This window comes from Onychostoma macrolepis, chromosome 08 (genome assembly GCF_012432095.1).
Source record: "Onychostoma macrolepis isolate SWU-2019 chromosome 08, ASM1243209v1, whole genome shotgun sequence".
Taxonomy (NCBI): domain Eukaryota; kingdom Metazoa; phylum Chordata; class Actinopteri; order Cypriniformes; family Cyprinidae; genus Onychostoma; species Onychostoma macrolepis.
In genome coordinates, this window is record NC_081162.1 from 21229916 (window position 1) to 21257375 (window position 27460).

The 27460-nt window shown below is 36.3% G+C and overlaps 1 protein-coding gene across 10 annotated transcripts in view; it reads right to left on the bottom strand.

Annotated features, from left to right (window-relative positions):
- LOC131545740 (probable voltage-dependent R-type calcium channel subunit alpha-1E) overlaps positions 1-27460 on the bottom strand; it is an 84945-nt gene that overhangs the window by 12859 nt on the left and 44626 nt on the right. For 3 of the 10 annotated variants that reach the window (XM_058784830.1, XM_058784829.1, XM_058784838.1), the window contains 28 exons: positions 27339-27428; positions 26937-27146; positions 26728-26840; positions 26027-26139; positions 25748-25879; positions 25304-25373; positions 24686-24803; positions 24225-24292; positions 24047-24138; positions 18160-18990; positions 16902-17164; positions 15950-16058; positions 15721-15850; positions 14554-14613; positions 14342-14448; positions 13982-13993; positions 13733-13829; positions 12309-12469; positions 11977-12111; positions 10818-11019; positions 9078-9242; positions 3907-4017; positions 3189-3308; positions 2856-2966; positions 1181-1246; positions 949-1040; positions 565-733; positions 151-278 (listed from right to left, as the gene is read on the bottom strand). In XM_058784830.1, coding sequence (XP_058640813.1) covers positions 151-278; positions 565-733; positions 949-1040; positions 1181-1246; positions 2856-2966; positions 3189-3308; positions 3907-4017; positions 9078-9242; positions 10818-11019; positions 11977-12111; positions 12309-12469; positions 13733-13829; positions 13982-13993; positions 14342-14448; positions 14554-14613; positions 15721-15850; positions 15950-16058; positions 16902-17164; positions 18160-18990; positions 24047-24138; positions 24225-24292; positions 24686-24803; positions 25304-25373; positions 25748-25879; positions 26027-26139; positions 26728-26840; positions 26937-27146; positions 27339-27428 — 4075 coding nt within the window. The remainder of the gene's footprint in view (positions 1-150; positions 279-564; positions 734-948; positions 1041-1180; positions 1247-2855; positions 2967-3188; positions 3309-3906; positions 4018-9077; positions 9243-10817; positions 11020-11976; positions 12112-12308; positions 12470-13732; positions 13830-13981; positions 13994-14341; positions 14449-14553; positions 14614-15720; positions 15851-15949; positions 16059-16901; positions 17165-18159; positions 18991-24046; positions 24139-24224; positions 24293-24685; positions 24804-25303; positions 25374-25747; positions 25880-26026; positions 26140-26727; positions 26841-26936; positions 27147-27338; positions 27429-27460) is intronic. The other 7 variants (XM_058784839.1, XM_058784837.1, XM_058784832.1 and 4 more) reach the window with 4 other exon arrangements.

Below are 27460 nucleotides of genomic sequence, written 5' to 3' on the forward strand. Positions count from 1 at the left end.
AAAAATTGTAAATAAACAATTGTATGTATTTATAAATACCTTATAATCAATTAAATATTATGTTGCAGAATGAGAAAATAATATATATATTTTTTTGACATCTGTGTTGCATGTGATCAACTGAAAGGAGTGGAAAGCTGTATCTCTCACCATGCTGCACGGTCATACTCTCCCCAGATCCGTACAAACTCATCCAAGTGGTGAGGACCCAGAATGGATGAGTCACGTGTCAGGTACTCAAAATTATCCATAATCACGGCCACAAACAGATTTAGCATCTAAAAGAGAGTTAGAGATGTGAAAATAGAGTCAACGAAATAGACAGAAAAGCAGAAGGGTATTCAGAGTGAGCTTCAGAGTGTTAAGCAGTGGCGGATAGTCATTTTTTCAATGATACTAGTTTCATGTTAATCAAATTTCTTTAAGGTTTTTTTTTTTTTTTTCATTTTAAAATCTCATCATATATATTTTATGTGCCAAAAAAATTGGATTTGGTGTGAATAGGTTTTGAGTGTACATTTGTAATGCTGAGTATTTGTGTCATTAAAATGAATTGTGTCTCACCAGAAAAGAACTGAAGAAGATGAAGGAGACAAAGTAGAAGTATGCAAAGTCGGTACCACAATCTTTTTTCTCATTTGTTGTTGAGTTGCTGAGAGACTCATCTGTTTCACATTCCTTCTCTCCTAAACATGATAACATGATTTCCTGCCATGACTCACCTGTTGCACTCCTAAACACACACACACACACACACACACAGAGAGAGAGAGAGAGAGAGAGACACACACACACACACACATATATACAGTACATATCATAAATTAAGTCACATTTATTAATCCTCAAATGGTGGACTGCTTCATTGTATTAGCTTGCTTGTAAAATAATTAACATACCATAAAATGTAGCACCTATTTTTTACAACAAAAAAGAAGTGAATCTTACCTAAACAACAGCATGAGTGCACCAAAAAATGTCTTAAAGTTATTGTGTTCGTTGATATGGCTTTTTGTATTTAGCTTGATGTTGCCGAATACCTTTAGTGAGATTACAAACACATAAAAGGTGTCTGTCACATTTTCAGGCTTAATGAGGTAAAGTAATAAAAAAGTTGAAAAAAAAACAAAAGAGATAAGAATATAAAGATGGAAAGTCTGGAGACAAAGACAACTTTTACCTGCATGCCAATGATGGCATAGATGAAAAAGAGCATGGCGATTAGCAGACAGACATATGGAAGAGCCTGCAAGACAAATCTCATGTTAAACACTAAACTCAAAAAATTTATATTAAATTATATTTACATTTCCTGATGAAAATACATGTAATAATGTTAAAGTTTTAGGTAAAATGACAGTTTATGAAATATAGATTGAATGGTTCTCTTTCCATTAATAATCTATGTAACCCAGATGCTTGATAATACGGAGCCTTTTACAGGACATTGTGGTGGGAAAAATTCGGGTTGAGTGGAAAAAATTCAGGGTGGGAGGAAAAAATATTTTTCAAATGTTTTGCGTTCTCTCGCAAAACTTTTGCGTTCCCTCGAGAAACTTTGCGTTCTCTCGAGAAACTTTTGTGTTCTCTCGCAAAGATATTTGCGTTCTCTCGCAAAAATATTTGCGTTCCCTCGCAAAACCATTTGAGTTCAGACAAATTCTTCCTGTTTACTTTACAGCTTGCAGTGGTTACAGCTCGTATGTTCACAATGGAGCGTTTCATAGAGTTTTATTTTGAACTTGGACTCAAATAAATTAATAAGTCGGTGCTTAGTTCAAGGCACGGTTTTGGGACATAATAAAACGCTTAATGTGGCTTAATGTTTTAAAACAGTGAGGACCAAATTCTATAATAATAAAAGCTTATAAAATTATTAGGCTAATATTAATAACCTTATTAATAATATTACTATTAAATATATTACTATTTAATATTAATATTAAAGCAGAATAGCCCAGAATATGAACGCAATGCCCTGCATATAGCCTAAGCTTTTTCTCCCCCATAAAACGCTTAAGGTAGGCTATAATGAAAAGGTGATTTAAAAATACCAAATCAGTTGCATTTATATTCTGGGCTATTCTCCTTTATTAATAGTAATATTATTAATAAGGTTATTAATATAAGCCTAACAATTTTATTAGTATTTATTATTTTCGAATTTGGTCCTAATGTCACTGTTTTAATACATTCAGCCACATTAAAGTGTTTTAGAATGTCCCAAAACCGTGCCTTGAACTAACCACTGTCTGACTGTATTTCTTTATACTTGAATCAAAGTTCAAAATAAAAACTTTCTGAACCGCTCCATTGTGAACATACGAGCTGCATGAACCTTTCATTATAGCCTACCTTAAGCGTTTTCTACGGGGAAGAAAAGGCTTAACGTGCAGGGCGTTGCGTTCATATTCTGCTTTATTAACAGTAATATTATTAATAAGGTTATTAATGTTAGCCTAATAATTTTTATCAGGATTTATTATCGAATTTAGTCCTCCAATGTCACTGTTTTAAAACATTATAAGCCACATTAAGTGTTTTAGAATGTCTGACTGTATTTCTTTATACTTGAGTCAAAGTTCAAAATAAAAACTTTATGAACCGCTCCATTGTGAACATATGAGCTGTAACCACTGCAAGCTGTAAAGTAAACAGGAAGAGTTTGTCAGAACTCAAATTGGACAATCGAAAAAATGCGAATTCAGGCGCTTTTCTGCTCAGAGATGCTTTTTTTCAACTTCAGGCGCTTTTTCAATTAAAAAAAGGTGCCTCTCACTGCAAAAGACACATTCTGTCTGATTGGACCTAAGGCATTTCAATGTAGTGCTACTGCAGTAAAAGCCATGTCTGACCTTGAAAGACTGGACAAAAGTCCAAAGCAGAATACGGATGGTGTAGCCCTGACGCAGAAGTTTAATCAGCCGAGCAGCCCGGAATAACTTCAGAAAGCCCATATTAAAACTCTGCAAACCAATCAGAACACAGAGGTTATTGTTTATGCATATAAATACTGGACACAAACCAATCTGAATACAAAGGTCACTGGCACTGCTTGTTGAAATAAATACTGAGCACATAGCAATCACAAAGCAGCTGGCTCGTGCAAATAAATACTGGCTAAAAAGCAGTTAGAACACAGATGTAATTGCTCATGCAAATGACTTCTGCCCACAAAGAACACATACTGTATATGAGGCTGATTGATTTCTCACTTTTGCTGAGTGGACTTTGTCAACCACAATTTCAGTGATGCTTCCTAGAACTGTGATGAAGTCAAATATATTCCATGTGTCTCTGAAATAATTCTGAAAAGATATAAAAGTAATAATGAATGCTAGAAATTCATTTCATTGTATATATACAGTATATATATGTACATTGTATATAAATATAAATAAATATATATATATATATGGTCACACTTTATATTAGGTGGCCTTAACTACTATGTACTTACATCAAAAAATAAGTACAATATACTTATTGTGTTCATATTGTATTGCAAAACACTTTTGCTGCTATTGAGGTGGGATACGGGTAAGGTTAGGGACAGGTTTGGTGGTATGGGTAGGTTTAAGGGTGGGTTAAGGTTTAAGGGTGGGTCAACAGTGTAATTATAAATGTAATTACAGAAATTAATTACAAATGTAATTACATATAGGTATTTTTAAAAATATAAGTACAATGTAAAAACTTGTATGTACACAATAAGTGCATTGTACCAAATGATTAATTTAAATAGAAGTACATATTAGTTAAGGCCACCTAATATAAAGTGGGACCATATATATATATATATATATATATATATATATAGAAAGAGAGAGAGAGAGAGAGAGAGACAGAGAGAGAGAGAGAGAGAGAAGGAACGAGAGAGTTATCATATTCCCAGTGTGTGCTTACCATAATACCAAATGCCAGGATCTTGAGAACACATTCCACAGTGAAAATAACAGTGAACACAGTGTTGAGGTATTTTAATGCATTGTCATAGCCGTCAATAGGGTCATGATGCTGATAGAAAGCAAAAAAGAGAGACAAACATAAAGGTTTTATATTTCATTAGTTTTATATATAACAAATTTTTACAGTTTACATCTATCTATCTATTTATCTATCTATCTACAAACTGAATTCCGGAAATGTTGGGACATTTTTTAGATTTGAATAAAATGAAAACGAAAAGAATTTCAAATCACATGAGCCAATATTTTATTCAAAATAGAACATAGACAACATAAATGTTTAAACAGAAATTTTACAATTTTATGCACAAAATGAGCTCATTTCAAATTTGATGCCTGCTACAGGTCTCAAAATAGCTGGGACGGGGACATGTTTACCATGGTGCAGCATCTCCTCTTCTTTTCAAAACAGTTTGAAGACGTCTGGGCATTGAGGTTATGAGTTTCTGGAGTTTTGATGTTCGAATTTGGAACATTCTTGCTTAATATAGGTTTCCAGCTGCTGAAGAGTTCGTGGTCGTCTTTCACGTATTTTTCGTTTAATGATGTGCCAAATGTTCTCTATAGGTGAAAGATCTGGACTGCAGGCAGGCAAATTCAGCACCCGGACTCTTCCACTACGAAGCCATGCTGTTGTAATAGCTGCAGTATGTGCTTTTGCATTGTCCTGCTGAAATACACAAGGCCTTCCCTGAAATAGACGTCATCTGGAGGGGAGCATATGTTGCTCTAAAACCTTTATATACCTTTCAGCATTCATACTGCCTTCCAAAACATGCAAGCTGCCCATACTGTATGCACTTATGCACCCCATACCATCAGAGATCCTGGCTTTTGAACTGAACGCTGATAACACGCTGGAAGTTCTCCCTCCTCTTTAGCCCGGAGGACATGGCGTCCTCGGTGATTTCTAACAAGAATGTCAAATTTGGACTCGTCTGACCATAGAACACTTTTCCACTTTGAAACAGTCCATTTTAAATGAGCCTTGGCCCACAGGACACGACGGTGCTTCTGGACCATGTTCACATATGGCTTCGTTTTTGCATGATGGAGCTTTAGTTGGCATCTGCAGATGGCACGGTGGATTGTGTTTACCGACAGTGGTTTCTGGAAGTATTCCTGGGCCCATTTAGTAATGTCAATGACAGAATCATGGCGATGAGTGATGGAGTGTCGTCTGAGGGCCTGAAGACCATGGGCATCCAACAAAGGTCTTCGGCCTTGTCCCACAGAGATTTCTCCAGTTTCTCTGAATCTTTTGATGATGTTATGCACTGTAGATGATGAGATTTGCAAAGCCTTTGCAATTTGACGTTGAGGAACATTGTTTTTAAAGTATTCCTTTTTTTAAAGTATATCTTTTCACGGACTCTTTCACAGATTGGAGAGCCTCTGCCCATGTTTACTTCTGAGAGACTCTGCCTCTCTAAGACATCCATTTTATAGCTAATCATGTTACAGACCTGATGTCAATTAACTTAATTAGTTGCTAGATGTTTTTTCAGCCCTTTGTTGCCCCCGTGCCAACTTTTTTGAGACCTTTAGCTGGCATCAAATTTGAAATGAGCTGATTTAGTGGATAAAAGTATAAAATTTCTCAGTTTAAAATAAGAATTATGTTCTCTATGTTCTGTTGTGAATAAAAATATTGGCTTATGTGATTTGAAAGTAGGGCTGCACGATATATCGTTTTAGCATCGATATTGCGATGTGCGCATCCGTGATAGTCACAGGCTTATACTGATCATTATATTTATACTGATCGTTTGCTCATACACAAGCATCGTGTCTACAATGGATGTGACAGCTGTACAGAGATATCCATTTTTAAACTTCTGCGTCGTTGAGGAGAGTGCAGGACAAGGTTACTTAGCAATGGCAGACGCCACGAAAGCGCAAGCTCTTGAGCACTTTGGAAAGAAGGAGAAAGCGGTGCAGCTGGCGTTTTCCACGTGTTTTTAGGTGTGCCATGTGAACAGCCCCAGTCTGTCTACACTGGACGTGACAAAGCAACTGTTGCCAATCATTTGAACTTTGTGTCAGTACATCATAAATAGAACGTGGCATCAGTTTATTGGCGGGAATTTGTCGCGTCCCGCCGCATCCAGTGTAGTCAGTCACACAGCATCACTGATTATAATTGGTTCTATTGTATTTTGTCGCATCGCGTCGTGCTGCTTGCGTCCAGTGTAGACACGGTGAGAGCTATGCAGATGCACGTAAACACTGAATTCCATTCACTTCCACTACTATTTGTGCCTGAAATGACAAATATGTGCAAAACTATGTCAAAATGCATGTCTCTCTGCAAGTATCCTTGTAAAAAACAGTTGCTTATGTTTTAGGTGAAGGTAAACAATTGAGAAAGAAAGGAGATAACAATAACAGCAGTTTAATGTCCCTGTTGCTTTCTGTATCATGTTAATCAAACAACAAAACATAGAGAAAAATCACTTTTGTAGCTTTAACACAGATTTCATACAGTGAAGACTATGCAGTGTTATTTTACATTTGATTATTCAATTTCTGTACCTGAATACTTGTTAGACTTGCCTTAAAAATACAAAGCAGTTTATTTCATTTGTATCTTTGTTCTATTATATTTATCTATGCTTGTAATTTGTTTATTTTCTATGCTGATTTGGTCACCTACAAAATCACCCCAATCATTGATTTTTTTTGTTTCCAAATAGAGCTATTCAAGTCATCGGGTGATTATTTTTTTCATATCGCATGAAAAACAAAATATCGCAATGTGAGTTTTTCCCAATATCGTGCAGCCCTATTTGAAAGTCTTTTCGTTTTCATTTTATTTGAATTTAAAAAACGTCCCAACATTTCCAGAATTCAGGTTGTATCTATCTATCTAATAACCACATCCTAGCAAACACTCAAAACACCTTAGCAATTATTTGTTAATGTCCTAACAACCACCCATAATACCTTAGCAACTGTCTAGCAACATAACATCCAAGCAGCAACAGGCTTGCAACTGCCACCCAAAACAACTTAGCAACCAGAAAAGCACCAAAGCAACAAATGAGCAACACCCAAGCAACCACCTAGAAACCAGGGCCATTGAGAGAGAGAGTTGTGTCATCTCCATTCACTCCAATGGACCATTTTGTTTTTTACGGCAATGGCGGATCATGGAGCCTTTCAGTAGTTCTTGGAACTTATCGCCAAATACCAGTAGCACACTTGCAGCAGAAGAGACTATTGTCTGGCACAGTCTACTGGATTAGTTAGCAATGCATAACAAAACAATAAACAGCCTATTACTGTAATTGTAAAATCAGTTCTCTTAATGCAGTTTCATCTATAGTTGTGTAATTCGAGAAAAGGCTTCTTTTGAACTTCCTATTGGTGTGATCTTTGTGGAAAAGTGCAAACACCCAAGTATGATTACATCACTTTTTTTGCTGTTGTTGTAGTCTTTACAGCCATATTTAACAGCCATATTTAGATTATTACCCCTGTGAGGACATTCAGATGATGCCAACTCTGAATCAACATACAAAAGTGCATTCCTTCGTCACAGTCACAATTGATAACAGATTTGTAATGTAGAAACTTTCATTTACAAGAACAACATCCTATTTGGATTATTAGAAATGTATTAATAATTACACTGCTGTAAATACCAAAGTCAACATGCATAAAATATGATTAAATGTGTAAAACAATGTCTTAAAGTGTTTTAAATTTTTATATGAATATATTTATATATTAATAGTTGAAAGGTGCATAAGAATTGAAAACATTAAAGTTTAACTCTATTTAATTTAATCTTATATTTCACTTATTTGCAACAACGTGCCATTAAGATTAATTAGACCCTCAGTAACCATGACTCACCGCAATGAACATTAAAACTTGATTACACGTGACTTGAAAAACAACAACAACATGATCTTCAACCATAGTAACTTAAAGTGTTTTAAAAACAACACTGATATAATGTGCTATTTAAATGTTATAAATAAATGCATTAATTGGCTACAGGTGACTAAAAATCACAGTTCTGTCTGTCTCACCCTATGTATTCCAATGTTTTGCCATGAACTTTTGATGTCTATATGAATCACATGACGATCATAAATTTCTGCCTAGCAATGTCTTGGCAACCACTGATTATGGCAACAGCTTAGTAATACAAATACACTAAGCACTGAGAGCCAACTTCAACTTTCTTAAAACTGCCCAAGTATTCAAACAACCTAAGACCTAGGCCTAATTACAAAACAGATAATCCTTTTCTACTAATGTCACTTGTGCTGTGTGCAGGCTTACAAATAATGTTAAGCAATAGCCAAAACTATTTACAGTAAGCATCATTTTACACATATTCAGGTCTGGAACCATTCTAATGTGGACACCCACATTTCACGATCCAATTAAAACCTGGATGGATGCTAGTATGCCAATAAAGCACTTTGAAAATTAAAACTGAAAACTAAATGAATAAGACGGACAGAGAGAAAGGAAGCTGTTCAGACTTCAGTACAATAGCTAAAAATATCTGTGCTCTATTACTCTGTCTATGCTTCAGCGTTAGGCAGACCACCACAGACATGATGACTAGTGGAGGCCAACCTCTAACTCCAGGTGAAATTAGTCACGGGAGATGTCAGGCTAAAGCTAATGAAGAGAAGTTAAATAGTAGCTGGTGCTTCAGATCAATATTTAATAAGCTGTGACTCATGACTGTCTGGTTTTCCAGCAGTATCACAGACGAGGGGTCACCAGCAGGGGCTGAAAAACAGCTAAATCAACCCAATTTATTTTGACAAATACACCCACAGAGAAAGAAGTATTGTCCTAGGAATACTCACAGGCTTAAAATAAGTTTACATTTAATTTTCACAACAAAGGCATTTAAAAGAATAATACATCCTTACATTTCTGTCATTATATTTAAGGGATAATGTACAGCTATAGCAAACAAACCCTTTTAGCTTCAGCATAACTCAACGCAAAGTGGTGGGAAGGTATTTTTTTGCATGGCTAAATGAATAAATAAGTGGAGGAAACAGTGATTTGAAATATTTTTTTTATGGTAAAAGAAAGAGATCACAGTGCAGCAACAAAGAAATTCCTCCTTACCTTCATCATGAGAACAATGGTGTTAAGGGCGATCATCGTCAGTATGGTGTATTCAAATACAGGAGACACCACAAAGTGCCACAGCCGGTATTGTAAGGTCTGTCTGTTCTGGGGCATGTAGCGAGTCAAAGGTTTGGCACTGATGGCAAAGTCGATACAAGCCCTCTAAGAGAGAAATATACAGTAAGAATGTTCCTCTAACACATTTGCAATTAACCTTGCAAAAGATTACATAATATCGCTTGCACTTTTGTGCACGATTCAGGTCACAATGTCTGAGAAAAAAGTTTTCAGGTTCAAGTTTCAGGTCCCACTGACTTCCATAGTATGGGCAAAAAATGCAATGAAAATCAATGGGACCCAAACAGGCCCTGCCATTTTTGCCCTTACACTCCAAAGTGCCCTTTTTTGGTGGTGGTGTTTTTTTTCTCTTCAATAAATCAATGCTGTTGGTCACCCTTTATATCTATCGTGTTACGTCTTTTTTTTTTTTTTATAAATATTTAGCCAATGAAAGGTAGAGCTTGTCACTAAATCTTGTTGGATCTGCTCAAACTGTTATTAAAACCTCATAACTCCACCCCCTCTATCTTGACTGAATAAACTTAAGTTCTACAGCAGCTGAACAAAGTCTTGCAAGGGCAAATAAAGATCTTGTTGTTTGAATAAATACAGCGATACCAAATGTATTTTACAACAGGAAAAACTGAGCGCCCATATAGCTACAACAAACCTGTTGATGAAAACGTAATGTGATGCCGCCACTTTAATGATGGACAAAATGCACATTTGCACACATTTGCTGGTCAAAAACCCTGTAACTGATCCTCGTCACCAAGGTAAAATATATTTCTAAGAAATTGCTTCTTTGATTCATTGCTGATACACTTAATTTATTAACATTTAATCATATTATATGGTGGCATGGTTCATTCATATTTACGCTGTTAATATGCACGCATTCACTAGCTCGCTAATTTTTGAATCTAGTATAGATTCCGCCCTTCTTCACATGTATAAATGTAGTAAAACATAGTTTTGTAATGTTGTAGTAACTAAAAAAAAACATTTCAGAATCAGATCACAGTGAAATCTTTATTTCACAGTGGATTAAGACTATTTAATTTGTCATTAAGATGTGACCAATAAAAAAAAAGGGGGGGGGTGCCCTTTTTCAGTTTCAGCACATGCCCCTCAAAAGCTCCGTGCACAGTCCTGGACCCTTCAAAATGTCATCTTTTGTGTTCCACAGAAGAAAGAAATGCATTCAGATATGTAACGACACAAGTTTGAGTAAATGGCAAGTAAATTACTTTTTCTTTTTTTTTTTGGAGTGGACTATCCATTAAAGGGCATGAATACATATATATATTTTGCACCAGTAGATTTATCTCTGAGTTCGTTATGAATGAAGATACACATGCCAATATCAGCGACATTAACTTTGGGTCGATAATGTATACATGCACAAATATTTGGATGTCAGAATAATGTCTTGAATCTGGAGCACTTTTCATTCAAAAGGACCTGTGAGACTGCTGAAGTGAAGAAAATGAATACTTCTATGAAAAGCACTCATGTCATGTGCACAAGAGCCAGCGCTCTGATAAACATTCAACAGCAAATCACATAAGAACATCAAGATGTTGCTTCAAGTATGTGCAATTGCTTCTATGCACATTACTACACACATGCACTCGGCTGGATTTGCAACACAAACATAAAAACGGGAGCAGTAACCTCGTTTTTCTCCAGACTGCACTCCTCCATCATTTTGTCACCCTGCTCTTGGAAGGTGATGATGATGAGGGCCACAAATATGTTGACGAAGAAGAAGGGGAACACCACAAAATAAATGACGTAAAAGATGGACATCTCCATTCTGTTTCCCTGACTGGGACCCCGGTCCTCCTCGGTCACATCCACAGAGTGCTGCAAAACTCTACAATGCCAAAGAGTCAAATTACAGACTAATCTATATACATTTGTCTATGCTATATAATATTTGGACACTTTGTGGCTGCCAAACATTAGTGGGACATGTGAATAGTTAATGTAATGAACCACATCTGTGATTACTCTGCTAAGACACTTGTCCGAACTTGAGGAGAGCTTTAGAGTAGTTGGTTTAATTAAAATCATTACAAAATGATTCAGAAAATTATGTTAGTGCTCTAGCAACATTTATATATGCCAGTTGATTTGCAAGCAATGTTTTTTGCAGTGTAAGTTACCTCTAGAATAGTGGCTCTCAACCGGGAGGCCGCAGCCCACTATGGGGCATCACTGATTCTCCAGAGGGGCCACGAGAATGAAATATATTCATATTATTCATTAATTTTACAATTATTATGTTAAATTAAAGAATTAACAAAACACCATCTCTCTCCTATGTATTCTTTCGATTGTTTTGGAGCAGCCCAAGCCATTTCTTTCCATGCTGTGAAATACAGACTGAACGGTGGCTCAAAACACCTAACCACTGCAGGAGCATATGATACGCAAATTACAGCTCTTGGTTGGATGAAACAAACCAACGTCGTGCTAATAAAGTTTTGATTGATGATGACTGTAACTGAAGTACAGTGGCATACAGGAGTCATACATTAGGCGCATGTGAATCTGTTATTACTGATGCACAAACAAACCAGATTTAGCAGAGTAAGTACTTTTAATTTGTAAAGAATGTCTGCAGTGACATTTTTTCCAAGTAATTTTTTCAAGCCTTGGAGTAAAAAAGGTTGAGAACCACTACTCTAGAAAGTGAAAATGTGAATTTGCAGATATCAGCACACAGCTTCTAGAAAGGTGTTAAGTATAATGCTAATCTTCTTAAGGTATTAATAAGTTTGTCAAAATGATACAGTGTGAAAACATGTATACTAAAGTTGGCTCTTACTGCGGCCACCCTTCCCCAGTGGATACAGTGAAGAGAGTCAACAGAGCCCAGATGATGTTATCATAATGAAAATCACGTCTCTTCCACTCTCGTTTCTCCTTTTTCTTGTCTTTGTCATAGTCAATGTAGTAACCCCTATAAAGCATTAAGAAAAAAACATTTCCCACATCATTTGCAGGTAAGATGTTGTGCTCCTAAAATGTCATTCTTCTATTCATAGCAGCATTGACATTTTCTAAAGTCTTCTGAGCTTTGAATAATGTCTGAGCAGCTTTAAAATCAATTTTAGAATTGTATTTAAAATTTATATTGCAGATGTAATGGGCACCCACTTGCACTCATGTTCTGTGTCCTTGGAACTGTCGGTACAGTAGTAAAATTTCCCTTTGAAAAGCTGCACTGCAATGACTGCAAATATGAACATAAAGAGCTTGTAGACGATGAGGATGTTGAAGACATTTTTTAGCGATGTGACCACACAGTCAAACACTGCCTGCAAATCAAAAAGGGAGAAAGAACAATGAGAGATAATGACAATTGTATTATTTCTATTTAACTTTATTGTTATTTCAGTTTTTATTTTGGAAATTTTAGTACTTAAACTTATATTATTTCAATTAGAATGCCAAGGCAACATTTCTAATTTTCTTTCTTTTTTTTTTGCATTTACATTTTTCTTGTAATATTCATATTTTATTTTATTTCAGCTTTATAACTGAAATTATGCATGCACAAAAATATGGACTGACAAAAATCTGTGCATGTAAAATGGACCTATTTGACCATTCTTTGGTGATATTTGGAAATATTTCAGTTGACTGTTGTGCTAAAGTGTTCTTGTAATGGTCAGTACAAAATGAAAGCAGTTAAAAAAGCAATCTTTTCCCAGCTGAGAAATTTGCAACCCTTAAGTCTCCAATGAAATTTGCTATATTTGAGAAAAGCAGTTGTCCTTCTGTCTCTTAAATCTGTCTCTCACATTTGATCACTTTGCCTCTTTTGTTCCCACAGTTTTTTTCTTTTTTGCTGGCTCTTTTTCCACCTCTTACACCAAGTCTCTCTCGTTCTTACATACACAAACACACACACATACACACTGAGAGCTCTGTCAGACTGGAGAGAGTTCCCATGTGTGAGGACTGGGAACTGAAAATACTTATGCAGTCTTTTCACACATGGCAAGAGAGTTTCATCACTTTCCCTCTTGTTTGATCTTGTTCTGCTGCTTTGCTGACCACATGTCAAATAATTAACCTCAAGTGATTCAAAATGAGCAACACAGATACACACACACACTGTTCAACTAATCAAGTATTCAACTAATTGCCTAATCCAATAATGTCTTGCAATTCAACAAAGATTTGTACCTACACAAACATTTTTTAAAAATATTTATTTTTGAAAGAACCCTTCTTATGCTCACCAAAGCTGAATTTATTTGATCAAAACCACAGTAAAAATACATGATCCTTTAGATCATCTGTTGCTAAAGAAACATCTCTTATTTTTATCAATGTTAAAAACAGTTGTGCTGCTTAATACTTTTGTGGAAATTGTGATCTTTTTTTAAGATCCTTTGATGAATAGAAAATTAAAAAATAGCATTTATTTGAAATAGAAATAGAAATAGCACTGTCACATTTTACCAATTTAATGCATTCATAAAGAATAAAAGTGTTCATTTCTTTTAAAACAAACAAACATACATACCTTTTGACCCCTGACTTGCGAGTGTATTCCTTTCATGTTCACATACCTTGAGTTTGGGAAGTCTTTTAATAGTCTTAAGAGGCCTCAATACTCTGAGAACACGCAGTGATTTGATGGTTTTAATGTCTCTTCCTGTGTTACTCCTGTATAGCATGAAAACATACATAACTAAACAAATCAAAAACTGTCCTAATTCTCATGTACAAATACAAACACACACACACACAAACACACACACACACATACACACACACACACTATTATATGGCACAAATTCACAAGAGAATGTGTTTACCCCATCACATTCCTGCCAGATGCCGTGAGCCACAATCCACAAGAAGACCAACAGAGAGAAAAAATGAGAAACAGACAGGCATTCTGAAACAGAGAGCTTCTCAATGAACAAATAAATGCTTTACACTTACAACACAGAAAAGAGAGCATCAACTAACATCAATACGTGTCAAGAATTTGGAATGTCTGAATGTTTTTCCTCACATAACTCATGTAGTTGTCACACGACATTAATGGAATTTGAAGATGAATAACAAAACATTTGAGCAATGCAGCTAAAAAGCTTCAACATGTTTCAGATTTACCAACAGAATACTAATTTACACTTGTAATATCTCATGTTTGGATTCATTTGACTCACGTGAGGGCAAAGGCCACCAGAGCTCCCACCACAACTATGAAGTCCAGAATGTTCCACAGGTCACGGAAATAGGAGCCATCATGTAAGATCAAACCCTGCTCAATCATCTGAGAAAGATATGATAACAACATGCATAGTATATTTATGTAATACATTGCATACATACTGAGGAACATACAGAACATGAAAACCAGAACAATCCATGAACTTACCTTGATTATCATTTCAAATGTGAAGACACCAGTGAATACATAATCAAAATAGCGCAGCACCTATTACACATAAAGACAGTAATCCAAAAAGGATTACAAAGTCAGCATTAGCAAACACGCAAATACATGAGACTTATGAGCCATTAGCATCGTTTGCCACTGACGGCTAAATTTGAACAAGCCAGAATGTTGCTATTTTCATGATGGATCAACTGGTAATATCACAGCACTGACATTACCCTCACTTTATAGATTTAAATAGAAGTTTGTGCATTTCTGAAAGAGAAAGAGGCGACTTCTTCAGCTTCTCTTTTTCAGCTTTTCAGTTTTCAACATCGAGAACATTATTATGTAATTTATGTACATGCTTATGTAATTCGTTAACATACAAACAAGATCTCACCAACTATTACTGGAAGAGTCTTAGCATGTAATTATCTGTGGTTTTATACAGCTGGTGCGCTGTCACTAGGGAAATTTAAAACCTGCAACAAAAATCTAATTTCTATTACCTTGCAAACAATGCCAAACACTCCATGACCAACAGGAAACAATATCATCAGGACCAAAGAAACTCAAACATCTATCTACTATGTATTTACTGTATTTATATTGTCAAAAATGAAAGATTTTATTTGGAAATAAATTCCCTTTTTTATTTGTTCAAAGTAACAGATGTTGCATTTGTAATGGCACTGGGTAGTTGTAACATTTCTATTTTTAATCAACATTTTTAGATTAAATTTCCTACGCATTCATTAGGTCAGAAAAGTGTTAGGTCAGCATTTTTTTTTTAAGATGACAAAATAATTTTTAAAAGCACAATATTTCATTTAGTATCTCATTTAATATGAGGTCATGGAACTTTCATGCATTGTAAAAGCATAAAAAAATTACAGTTTACAGTAGTTTTAAATATAGCCTGTCATACTGCAGAACATGAAAATTATACAAAAATATTTATGTCATCTAATGATGGGTAATGTGTAAATTAAGTAAGTTAAAGATACTCAGCATTGCTTTTAAGTTTCCTTACAAGCACTTAATAAAATACAAATGCAACTCTAATTTAAACCATCTGAGAACTGCAGCAGAACTATTTACAAATGGTTGTTGTATACAAAAATATTGAAAAATAGAGACATGGCGGTGGAGGGGAATTCTTACTTTGTTCCTGTTCGAATTAGTGTTGACAGGGTCTTCAGCAGCCAAGGCGATACTGCTGGCGGCGATCACAAGAAGGATTGACATCTCGAAATAACGAAGATTGACAATATAGTGGCAGGCCCTGCGGACCCTGTGAAAGAGATGTAAAATAGAAAGAGTAAGAGATTAAATGAGAAAATATTCATAAAACATATAATATAGCTGTGGTTCTATAAACATTCAGCCTTACGGGTTGTTGGGTTTGAAGATGAACATGCTGACAGGAGGAGGGGCTTTTGGTGCGTCTGGGGTTTCCTCTTCTTTCTCTGTCTTTAAGGCCTCCACGTCTTTACTATTACCTGTAAAATCCAGGTATATATTAGAAATTGGGAGCTTTTACATGATGGATTTTTTGGTTATTAGATATTACAGATATATAATATATATATATAAAATAATATTATATAATATAAAATATTAAAGACGTTATAGATCATTTATAATAAAAATATAATAGTTCAAATGTATTGTTATTTTTATTTTTAGTGTTATTTTTATGTTTATTTCAACTCAGTATGACAACTGGGAGCTTGTTGCACAATATTACTAATATAGCTATTGCATATAGGATAAATATTATGTAGATATACTTATATCATATTATTATAACATTGTATTATATTAAGTATTATAGATCTTCTATAGAATATATTGGAATATATAAAAGAAAAATTATTCATTTGCTAAAAATCTTTATGAAAAAATATGAGGCTGTTCTTTCTGAGCATTAGAAATACATTGGAGTCAAAGTCAAATATAAGGATGAACTCATTTATGAAGTTTTATGAAACATTATATAAGACTATGTGTCTAATGTTTTGTGGTGTAGGTGAAGTATTGTACCGATATGAAGAAATCTGAATAAAATAATATATGTTTATATTTGTGTACTTTCCCTGCTGAGAAGACCTGCATTGCTGGTCATGGTGTTACTACTAGGATTTTTTTTAAGTAGCTTAACCACCAAAAATGTATTTTGCTAAACAGCTTCACCAGAAAGAGCATGTTAATGGCCATTGCTAGTGAACAGCTTGGTCCTGCTGTCTTCCTCTAGCTAGACCAGCACCAATCCAGCAAAAACCAACAACAATCAGTCTAGCTGGTCTTATAAGTAGGGTTATCAGGTGCAGGGATGCTCAAACCCGTAATGGAGGTCAGCTCCATGGATGGATGAGTGTCGGTGACCTCTATCACGATGCTGGTGTTGAGGGAGGACTTATCCTGATTCAAGCATCCGTGGTTGTTATTATCGGTCTCACCGGAACTCAAAGTTGCCTGTGGGGACTGCTGGAGTGTGCTGTCAGTGAGCTGCAGAGTTGCAGGTTCTGAGTCCTGAGGTGGGTTTTTGCGGGGGGAATTGGCTGGTTTGGTTTCTGATGATTCAGAGTTGTCTGATTTGTTCTGCCTGTGGAAGAGGAGAAGTTAATAGCTGAATTTCTCTCTCCAGTCTTCCAACAAATAATACTGTGTACTTGGCTATAAAAAATTGATTTTAGAATTAGAAATTATTAATGTAAACTGTCACCATGAAGTAATGTGAATAGAGCTGTCAATTTGTAGATCAACCTGAAAGGCCAATTTGCCAGTTTCCTCACAAAGTTCTAATGGGTTTTTGAAACATCAGCTTTTGATTTATGAGTAAAATATGGTCTGTGGTTAAAGGAATAGTTCACCCAGAAATTAACATTCTGTCATTAATTACTCATCCTGATGTCAATCCAAACCCTTAAGACCTTAATTCATCTTGGGAACACACATTAAGATATTATTGATGAAATCTAAGAGCTTTCTGACCCTGCATAGACAGCAATGCAACTACCACGGTAAAGGCCCAGAAACGTAGTAAGGACATCGATAAAATAAATGCAAGCTCAGAAAGCTCTTGGATTGCATAAAAAATATCTTAATTTGTGTTCCACAGATGAACGAAGATCTTACGGGTTTGGAATGACATGAAGGTGAGTAATGAATGACAGAATTTTCATTTTTTGGGTGAACTATCCCTACGACGCTCACATTTGTTTTACATCGCAAAGTTGAATTTTCAGCAGCCATTACTCCAGTCTTCAGTGTCACATGATCCATCAGAAATTATTCTTATATGCTGATTTGATGCTCAAGAAACATTTCTTATTATTATCGGCTTAATATTTTTGTCGAAACAATGATACACCGTTTTACAGGATTTTTGGATAAATCGAAAGTTCAAAAGAAAATATTTTTTGTAATATCATAAATATCTTTTGATCAATTTAATTTGCCCTTGCTAAATAAAAGTATTACTTTCTTTACAAAAATAAAATACTGTCCCCAAACTTTTGAACAGTTGTGTATATAAAGTATATAAATTGATACAATTATATAAATCAAAAGATCAAAAGAAATAATTAAACAAACTACCTCTGTTCAAACACTCTGCCATCTGGACTGATCTCTCCATCATTCTTTAAATTGTTTTCATCTCCCTCATTCCCTGGCCTTTGTTCTCTACTGTCAACACCACCGTCTCCTAGTTGTGTCTCTTTACCCCTGGCATCTGTGTGAGGTTCGCGGTGGCGTGGGCGTCGGGGCCTGGGCCCAATATCAGGGGTCAGTGTGTCCCCCTGCGCAGGAGGCCTGTACTTACGGACCGCCCGCTGCCGCCTGTTTCCATTCAGTCTGGGGCAATGGTTGTTGATGTCCAGAGTGCCCTCGGGTGAGGTCTTTGATTCAGACGGCTCTGCCAGGGGTAGGTTCAGCGTCACTGGGGGTTCAGGGAGGGATATGTCCACAGGCATTGGTGGCTCCGGTATTGGAATAGCTAAAGGGGGTTCAGGAATAGGAATGGACAGAGCTTGCTCATCCACAGGCATGTCCATAGGCATAGGTGGCTCTAAGGTAGCCTCTGGCATGGTGGTTGTTGTTGTGGTCTCAATGGCTCTGCGCTTGCTGTTAGATGGAGATATTCCAGGCTTCCTGTGGTGATGGCAGTCAGGTGGTCCATCGTGCTCCTCACTCGGGCTGCTGAAAAGGATCTCACGGCTGGACATCTGTCTGTGTCGGCGCAATTGGCTGGTCCTCTGCTCCCAAACTGACATGGTCAATCTCCTCCTTCTCTCTCTCCTGGACATGAAAGAGTTAGAGGCATTGAGTGGACGAGCATCAGCCAGACTCTCTGAATCCTCAAAGGAGTAGGCTGCACGGCTCCGGTGAATTGCACGTTTCCTGTACAGGTAGGGCCTCCTCCTCCTCCTGAGGAAAAAGAGAGAGGACACACAATAAGAATGGATGCCAAACTAAATGTTTCAACAGCCATGCCACAACAACTGTTTACATTAAATTATCACTGAGCAGAACAAAACCCTTTCTACCCTTCTGAAAAGACCAACTTGGTCCAGTGGTTCTCAGTTGGTTTCGCTTCAGGACTCTATATTACAATGGACATCAAGTGAGATAAAAAAAACTGTATAAAAGAAAAAAAATAATCAACAAAATCTATTCATTGATTTATTGTTTGTTTGTTAAATTTTTTGCTTATAAAAATTAATCTGAAGTTTTACAAATCTTAAAAATTAAACATTATTTTGGTCCATCAAAATTAACAATTTACTGTCAGTTTGAAATTACCTTTACAGTTTGAATGTTTGGTTTCTACATGTTATCTAGAATTTCAATGGACTCATGCTCTTAGCAGCCAATAATTCATTGTACAAAATACACCCGTCCACATTGGAATACAGTTGGGCAGCTTCTACCAAGTGACAGATGAATTTGCACCCAAGTAGATTTTGATTGGACAGATGACAAAAACAATTTTTCCTTCCTATTAAATGTCGATGAGACTATTTATATTGCTATTCTAAATATCTAATTGTGGCAAGTGGGGCGGGGCCGAAAGCCGTGGGAACGGAGCGAGGCCGGTGGAGTTAATGATAATGAGCGACACCTGCGCCACTCGCCGGTCTCGAGTCCCACGGAGGAGCTCCGGAAGGATAAAAGGAGGAGTGACGACAGTGGAAGACGAGAGAGGACCAGGCCTGGACTTTTATTTTGTATTTTATATGCGGCAGTCGTCCGTGAGGGGCTGCCACTTTACTTTTATGTTTGTTTATTTTATTAAAACTTTGTTTAAATGTTCGCCGGTTCCCGCCTCCTCCTTCCCGATCTACGAACTGTGTTACATTAATGTATGCTGATATTTTGTGTTTACCCAAGCAAACTTGCGACCCACCAGTCGAGAACCACTGGCTTAGACCATTCAGTTGACAGCTGATTCACCAAGAACATCATACTAGTTAAGAAATATGTAGGGCACCGTCATCAAAAAAACAACATCATGGTGACCAGGTGTACTGGTCAGGTCAGCAGTGCAGCTGAATATGAGAATTGAAGTATCTGTGGGCAAAATATTTAAGAGACTGCTGTTAACAAGTACTCTGCAACATGTGGTAGAAAGGGTCCATTAATTTTGTTTTCATGACTTTGTGTTTTTGTGTGACTGGAATTCATAGTCCAGCTTATAACGACAGCAGATATGGAAAACAACTAGTGTTGCAATATCAAAGTGAAAAACGAAACAGCGAAACTGGAAATAGAGTTGATTCAGAATGGGGAGAGAAAAAAAGAGTGCAGGAAATATCATTGCAGGAAACTGACAACTCAAAATCCAACCAAACAGCAGACTTGAAAATGTGAAATCAGACATTTGATAGAGATGGTGGAACAGAAAGCTTCATCCAGATAGATAAATTAGGCGGTGCTGAATGTTAAAATTGAAATAAACAGACTATTACTTACTGGTACTTGTACTCTTGTGTGGTCCGTGTAATCAATGAGCGATTGGTTGAAAACAAGACATTAGTGCTTTCGAGAACAAGGACAAAACAAGCCAAGCATCACAGCCCAAAAAGGTCACTGACTAAGGTCGAGACATACTGTTTTTTAGTTGTATTTCAAAGCTCTGCTAAAGCCAATTTTATTTTTTTATTTTTTATTTATTTATTTATTTTTACATTTAACATGTTGTATTTATGATATTTCTGATTATAAACTAAAGTTATACTAAGTTTTTTTTAAATTAAAAAGAAAAAAGTTTTGGGCTGCGTAGCAGGGCAGCAAAGCGTCACATGACAACATGATGGTAATTATATTAGATAAGAAGCAACAAATACAGTATTCTGGAACATTTTGAAATGCTGAGACAGTAAGAAACATGGCACAGATATAAGACATATATAAATGGGATCCATATGCATAAGCACACAATATCAGAAAGAGAGAGCACCCTGATTCACTTCTTTAGTATTCAACTGGTCATACATATGCATTTCCCAGGGATGACGTCCATAGTTGTCATGCTAACTGAAGACATGCATTCATTTCCCAGTTCTCGTCAAGCAGTTTCGGACATGCTGCAACAGCCTTTTTTCTTTTTTTTTTTTTTGACTTTGAAGTAAACATGCAAGATCCAAATGCCACAGGCCACAATTTCCAGTCTGAGTTCACTGACAACCAGCTCTCACATTATCTCCCAAAATGCAGTAGAGAAGAGACCCTGTGGTATTCACATCATACCAATTTATTCTGACAAAGGCATGGCCTCCATTGCCTCATACAGAATCTTGTTTGTTTGGTTTTGTTTTCAGTAATTGTCCAGCAAACATGTATTATATTAGTCTCTCATCATTCATTAATGACAGTAAAGCCTCTTTTCTATACACTATGACACTCATCACAAACATTGGTTATTACTCATTTCAAATTGCGAGCATGCCCAAAAAAGTATATAAATATATATATTACAACAAATGTTTTCACAGGGTCCAAATATAACACTTGCCAAGCACCAAATGAGAATAAAAGCTGGATTTGAGGAAATCAAATTTGACAATGTCTAGCAACTATAAGAAATTATGTATTATGTTGCAATTCAACATAAACTGTAAGAATGATGTAAGACATGTAAAAGAATGTCTTCAAATGAGAAAGATATAAACTATCTTGTAAAAATATCTGACAAATCCCCCCTTTAATCACAGTGGGAAACGTAGAAGTTTATCTAGGAGGCTGGGATGATTTCTCCAGAACTGTGGCAACACAATATTTATCTCATTAATCCACCAAATGAATATAATAGTAAGAAAATTACAATGTAGCTTAACATATTCATGACAGGTGCAGATTCACAGTTCACAGATGAACAATAATGCTGTTTGTGCTATTTGCCACTAATAGGCAAGGTAAACAGCAAGATAAATAAATCATCATTAGGGATGTAACAATGCATGTAACAAGCCAGTTGAAAATCTATAAAAATAAGTGACAATTTAAGTTGGTCAAAATGTTAAATGAATTGCGATACATTTGGGGTAGGGGTTTATATGAATGTATCTCTGCTGGGAACTGTCTTCAGAAAAGTTTAAATGGCATTTTCTTTTCATCTTACCTCTGTATAATGCATATTAAGGTAGTGTTTATAAGCGCAGCACTGTTTTGTTTACAGCGGTAACAAAAGAAATGCTATATTGCTGCTGTTCCATAATTGCCACCTGCTGTCAGAAAGTGAATTTGCACTCACATTCAGCCCGTCTGCTGTTTTTGTGTTGTTCAGGTATGTTTTATGTAGTATAGTTTCACAAAGCTAAAGTCAAATTTAAAATTTTGAAATTATACAATCTAATTTAGAAAAAAACTGCTCATGCAGCATGTATGCAGGATCTTTGTTTGGACTGTGATTAAAATGCAGTGGTTGCCTCTAATTTTAAATGAAATGGGCACAAGCAAACCCTTAGTTTGTTTATATGAAGAGATTTCTTTTGTTTGTATGATTTAAATTTCACAAAGAAATGTGCAGCATTTTGTCTGAGAAATAATGAAAGGACATCTTTTCATTTATAATTTGCCTTAAATGACATTTTGTTAAAAAAATATTATGAGAAAATTGTATTGTGAAATCTGTATCGTGAATCATATCGCGAATCATATCGCATTGTACGTTAAGTGAATTGTCACATCCCTAATTGTTATATATATATACACACACACATTCATGTATCGTTTTTCTTATATCACTTGCCATAGGCAAAAAGGTGTAGCAAAAAGTTATTTTGGACCCTGCTTTTACATTTCTTGACTGAAAACTTCAAGCTTGACTTTTTCCCCTTTTAGTCACAGTACGTAATGGGTTCAGGAAGCACCCTATATATCACCTCCAGCATTAAATAGCATGTTAGCAGAGGTGAATCCATGCTTACGGGGACTTTCATGATATATAACTGCTCTCAATTCAGCATCCAAAACTCGCTCAAGTCACTAAATGTACTGTGCTATCAATGAAAAGAAAAAAAGGAAAAATTAGCTTCTAAAGCATCTATGATCAATCAAGAGATGTAAAGGTGATTGGATTGTAACGTTGAGGACACACTATGACTGGTCATCCCAACTTGCACATGCTCAACTCCAGGAGTCTGACATCACACATCCATGCAGTGTTAAATTCCCAAAATCACAGAAAGATGCAACTCCGGTTATAGAAACTTTTATCTGTGGGTTAACCTCCCTTTTTAGCCACCAGATTCTCTTTATGTTTTGATATTTAGGCTAGCTGGATGCCTCTTCTGTTCTTGCAAATGATATAACATATGACTACATATCCAGGCTGACCAGTGTAAAGGCATTCAAAACTCTGTAATTCTCTTTTTGATGGGAACAAAGTCGTCTCTATGACAACATAATAGACTCATCCCTGCAAAGACTGGGAAGCTTGCCGGTTGCTATGACAACTTGCTGTTGATTTTGAAGCAAATTATTGTGCTTCGAGAATAAAGAGCCCCAAAAATCCCTACGCAATCAACCGAAAGAACATTGTGTACAACCTTCAACAACGGTAAATAATTTTGTTGGTCTCAAGTAACTGCCTCTCGCAAACTAGCTGGGAAAGCAAAACACTCAAAGTTGTAATACTTTTTCGTTACTGTTTCTGTAACAGTGTAGCATTTGATTTAAACGGTACAGAGTGAAAGACATATCTGTAAAAGCAAAGACTTCAACTGTTTACATACTCTGGTAACCATACAGCAATTTCCCTGTAGACTCAAACTAGCTTGTGCATCTAGGTAAATTTGGCCAGGTACTGAAGCTGCAAAGTCCTACAAGTATACTTGGCAGACATGCCAGTTTAGATGTCTCTAAAACCAGACTAAAATATCTCAGACATAAGACTGGTGTTAGTAGTGTTAGTTGGTATGTTAGCATCTCTTGTGAGAGGGCGAACGAGCAGGCAAGGGTGTACAGTACTTGGTTCACTTACTCTGAGGACATGAAAGAGGACATGGGCCCAACCTCCTTGGCTTTCTGCAGGGCATGTTTCTGATTAAACGCCTCTTCCTCCTCCTCTTCATCCTTTGGAACAGCAAGGCGTTTTTCGTTATACAATTGCCTTACAAATCCTTCAGCATATAAAGCTAAAAGAGCCTTGCTGGATATACCTTTGTGAGCTCCTGGGCATTGGCCAAATTGTCAACAGCGATAGCCAAGAAGACGTTGAGCAGTGTATCTGACAATTTTGTCAAGGATTTTGGCTCAAAACAATGAGCTATACAGCAATAACCACCAAAACTGAGAAGGACAGATTTAACCCAACATACAGTATTATGCAATCAGCATAGAGTTTCAAGTAAACGTGCACTAATCTTATAAGCTTAGCAATGTCAGGCAAATAAAAAAAAGCAAGTTACATTTTGTTGAAAGACAACAGAGAAAACTGTAGTGAAGAATCATGCACAGAAAGAAAGGGAACGTGTATTAAGAAGTAAATAAGGTCAATTTTGATTTCATGTTGACTTAAAAATGAATGAAGACCATTAGTGAAAACCTGAAGAATATATCACACACACACACACACTAGGTATTGCTGGTCATAGATAGAGAAAGAATCAACGTAGGATACAATTTCCAAACAGAGTTAGAACAATGAAGTAGACAGATGACCACATCCCTGACTTCACGCCACCTTGAGACCGGATGCCATTGTACATGACTTCATTCCAGTCCTCGCCAGTGAGAATCTAGAAACACAGTGAACACACTTATTTCAGGCCCACATGGAATCTAACTTCACAGAGAGCTTCCCATATTTCAGCAGAATAATTTGACAGATGCTTCCCTTTGCATGTCTGTCTATTAAATATTTCAGCTAATCTGATAATGCTTTCTGCTACCAATAAAAGGGATAGCAATAACATATTTTACAAGATTCCATTCCCCAGAATTTTAATGATTTTTCCCACAAATTTGCCATAGAATCAAAATCTACAAATTTAGTTTGGGCCTAAAAGTATTTTTTTCTGTGCTGGACCTTTTTTTTTCATTTTCATCATTATAAAGGGAAGACAGATTATGTTTTGTGACTAAGTATGTTTTTGTTCTGCGCTCTGATCCTAATTTCCTCTCTATCTGTGCAATTAAATCTTGGTCTAATTAATTAGCCTTCCTTCTAAGCCATTTTTCACTAAGAAACATCCGGACTCTTGCATTATACTCAGATTACAACTGGGTGAAATCTTACTTGAAACACTGTCATGATGGCTGCTGGAAAAGTATCAAAATTAGTGGGTGTGTAGTCTTCGAAGATGAACCTGTAAAGGAAAAAAAACCACCTCTTTTCAAGCCATTTTATTCAAAATGTGTCTGACCAGGTTACTGAATAATAGATTATTTGCTTTTGTCCAATCAGTTGAACCTGATCTATTTTCTATTGTCTTGCTACACCTGTCACATAGAGTTATAGTTCCACTTTAAGCATAATTTTTTTGCATGAAATTTGATGCCATGTTTGATATGGGCATAGTTGAGTGAGGATTAAAGCAAGTTGAAGATTTAACATTGTTATTGCAAATCAAATAAAGAACAGCTCATAACTACAGGTGTAGCATTCTGAAATTTTCAGTCATAAATCCAAATTTAAATCTGTCTAAGGGCGCTGTCTGCGCTTACACTGATAAGATATTACCTTCCACCAAAGAGCTGCATGCCCAGAAGTGCAAAGACCACAATGAAGAGGAAAAGCAGAAAGAGCAAACTGATAATAGACTTCATGGAGTTCATCAGAGACACAACCAGGTTCCTCAGGGACGCCCAGTACCTTAACAACATAAATACAGCATCTCTGAGTTCAAAATAAGGACATCCAGAACTGAGCAAAGACATCACAAGTCAATAAATAGATTATTGTCTCTGCAAGAAGCAAACAAACCCAAGAGGCTGTTATTCTAGGCAAGTTTGCACTTACTTTGTGATCTTGAAAATTCTCAACAATCGCAAGGCACGCAGAACGCTGATCCCAAAGGATGTGCCAGGTCTGAAGAATCCCCAGAGCACCTCAAAAATGCTGCCCACTATCACCTGGAAGCAATTCAGGAATTTTACCTTTTTAAATATGCCACTGCTGTCAAAGGTACATCAGTAGCTTTAGAAAGTAAAATTCTGTCTAAAGGTACGGTCACATTAGCAAAATTTCTTCAAAATTTCACAGGTCCATTGTCTGTTGTCTGTTGATCTCAAACAGAAAACAAGAGATTTATTCATTTTTAAAAATCTGTATTCATGGAAAGGGCCAACTACAAACATTTTGATTAAATTAAAGATTAGCCAATAGATAATCATTATATATTGGCATAATCCAGAACTAAAACTGAATTTTAATTAAATAAAGCTACATATTGATATTCAGTGCTGGGTCCTAAAATTTACATAGAAATTAGAGACATGTTCATGTGCTCAGAGTGGAGAAGCGTAACTTCAAAAAAGATCAAATTAGATTTACGGTTTCATCCGCTCTTATTTCTTTGCACTGCTTTTATCTTTCTTGATAAAAAAATGTCATGAACACTCATACTTGGAGTCACCACCTTGATCCTCTTTGACACTTGCACTGTTGTGCTATCTTCATTTCAAAGAAGATTATGGGTAGGATGACAGAAATACACTTACCCCAAAATCAAAGCAGTTGAAGGAGGAGTGGAAATAGAGTCTGGGTCCGAGTCCGTACATCTTGAGAAACATCTCTGTAAGAAACAGGCCCAGAAACAGGAACTCTGCATAGTCTGCAATAGAAAGGAATCACTTTAAAGTTAAGACTATTGATCATGTATGACAGCATATCCATAGAGAGAAAAGTTTCATTTTGCTTGTGGTCTTACAAAGGAGACTAGACAACCACTGAGGCTGCTTGTGGTGTACGATGGCAACACAGAGAGTGTTGAGGGCCACCAGACCCAGAACGGTCCAGTAAAAGGTGTGAGTCTTCACCATACGGCGAACGGAGATCCGTAGCATGCGCTCTTTCCGACGGAAATAGGACGTTGGTCCTCTTTTAGCACTGCGTATGCTGGCTCGGTTCAATGGCATCCCTTATGGACAAAAATATTTATGAACAAGCAAAACAACTTGATCCACTTTTGTATACTTCTTGTTTGGATAAGGAGATTATTTCAGCTGTATGTGAATGATATTCAGAAAATGTGCATATAATGACATGTGGGTAAATATTTTGCATCATCTAGACAGGATAGGAAGGAGACTTGGGGGAGGAAACCACTCACCTACAGACGATATGTCAGCATACTGTTCCTCTGGAGCTCTCCGAACATCATCCACCCCTCTTCTCTTTATTGTGGTGGCTCTTTTTAGCACTGAGAACACATACCAAATAATTTATCTCATT